This window comes from Anoplophora glabripennis, unplaced genomic scaffold (assembly GCF_000390285.2).
Source record: "Anoplophora glabripennis isolate ALB-LARVAE unplaced genomic scaffold, Agla_2.0 scaffold317, whole genome shotgun sequence".
In the NCBI taxonomy this organism is placed as follows: Eukaryota; Metazoa; Arthropoda; class Insecta; order Coleoptera; family Cerambycidae; genus Anoplophora; species Anoplophora glabripennis.
Genome location: NW_019416468.1, coordinates 10,192 through 12,002, shown reverse-complemented (window position 1 = coordinate 12,002; position 1,811 = coordinate 10,192). Strand labels below are relative to the sequence as shown.

General features: G+C 35.5%; 1 protein-coding gene across 1 annotated transcript; it reads right to left on the bottom strand.

Annotated features, from left to right (window-relative positions):
* Positions 1-667: 667 nt before the first annotated feature.
* LOC108906975 (farnesol dehydrogenase-like) lies at positions 668-1,563 on the bottom strand. The gene is made up of 2 exons (XM_023454619.1): positions 1,468-1,563; positions 668-859 (listed from the first exon to the last, which is right to left on the bottom strand). The coding sequence occupies exons 1-2, from the start codon at positions 1,561-1,563 to the stop codon at positions 668-670; spliced, it is 288 nt and encodes a 95-aa protein (XP_023310387.1).
* Positions 1,564-1,811: the final 248 nt, after the last annotated feature.

Below are 1,811 nucleotides of genomic sequence, written 5' to 3'. Positions count from 1 at the left end.
GATATATAGAATAGCTAATTTCTAAAATACTTTTAATCACAGTAGGTATAGCCTTTTCGAAGTCAATTGGACAAGTATAAAAACACCTAGCAATAAAATTTAATGAGTTTCATAAGCGTCCTTAAAAAAGTTTTCTGCCAAATGAAAAAAATAATAATAAATTGTATATGCATACTGTGTAGAAAATTTCTATTGTATGTTCATTTGACCAACAACATATTTTAATTATTAATGCCCTCAAACAATTTTATTATATTGACGGTAAATTTCGTTATGACATATCAAAACACATTTACATTTTTATTAAAATACATTACTGCTCGGTAAGAACCAACGGGAAGGTATGAACATGTCTTTGCCAGAAAAGGATGAGGAAAGGTTGTTACTTTAGGTTACAAAAGTTATTAAATAAAAATAATCAATAATAACATAATTCCGCATTGCTGCACTGCACTGCACTGCAATTTGTCAACAAGTGAAATTTATGGCCAGTCGCCCAGTGCGGCTTTTTTGTGCGCCGTTTGCCCGCGCGTATTCTTCAACTGGGCGTATACATTTCTACCACCCCCACGTTTAGTTCGACCAGACCTGTACATGGCTGTGGCTAAATAAATATGGGAACAGGTCAGCGACCGAAACTGGTACATACTGCCTAGCTCTTTGGTCTTCAATTGAGATCGGAAAGATTATACCTCCCAGTATTCCTGTAGCTAAAGTTTTCCTTGATCCATTTGAAGGCGTTTAAGATGTCTTCTTCTTTGGATACGTCGGTAACGACCGGGTGTAACTTTCCTTTTTGGTTCGAGACTTTCTTCTGTAGTTCCTCCAAACGGTCCTTTCTTCGTGCTAGAGCTGCAACCTACAAGATAAACAAAATAATATCCTAAAAGTTGTTTTACATTTATTAATACTCAATAAATTGTCGCAGTTGAACAAAACGAAATTGAAGACTATTAATTTTTACACTAAATTAACCCAACTACATATTGCCAAAATTGGCTTACAAATTAAAATCAGTTATGTTGTCTGTATTGGCCAATTTACTGAAACTGAGAATTTACCACAATTTATATTACATCCTTACAGCTTAGATACCAGTACGAGGCGACCACATTCCAAATATCGGCAAATCTGGAGATGCAAAAAGACCAGATTTAAGGCGAAGATCACTGCATAACCTCTGCGGAGCTACCATAGGCGGTGTTTGAACGTCTACTCTAGCAACTCATTAATTGAAATTTCCAGTGCTGTGGAAATAACATTTTATTAATATGGTTTAGTTGAGTTGAGTTGAAAGTCTAGGAAAATAATCGATTAGGAAGGTTAGCCTGCCACTGAATTACGTCCAAATACCGTTCGTAAACAAAAGCACCGATTAGATTTCCCAACATAATCATTGTGATTAGATATATGTATTTATATCAACAGGTGTATTCCATAGAAATAAGAAAACGACGTCGTTCTTACAAGAAGTCCTTGTTTAACAAGTTGTTCAGCAATAGCAGCTCCAATACCGGAACTGGCACCTGTGACTACAGCCTCTTTTCTAACCCATCTTTCCATACTCAGCACCATTGTCACCGCTATCGAGTTAACATAAAAATATAATAAGGATAACACAGCCACACACACAAAAAAAAGTTGGGTATACTTTTTATGCGACATATATTTTTCGTAGTAATTTGGCCTCCTGAACACGAATCTGGGGTCAGAATTGGCCCATCACGTCACAATTTTTTCCTAACCTCAAAAAACTTGTGAAAAATAGTGAAAATTGATGAAAATTTACTGGGAAAATTTGGAAAAAAATT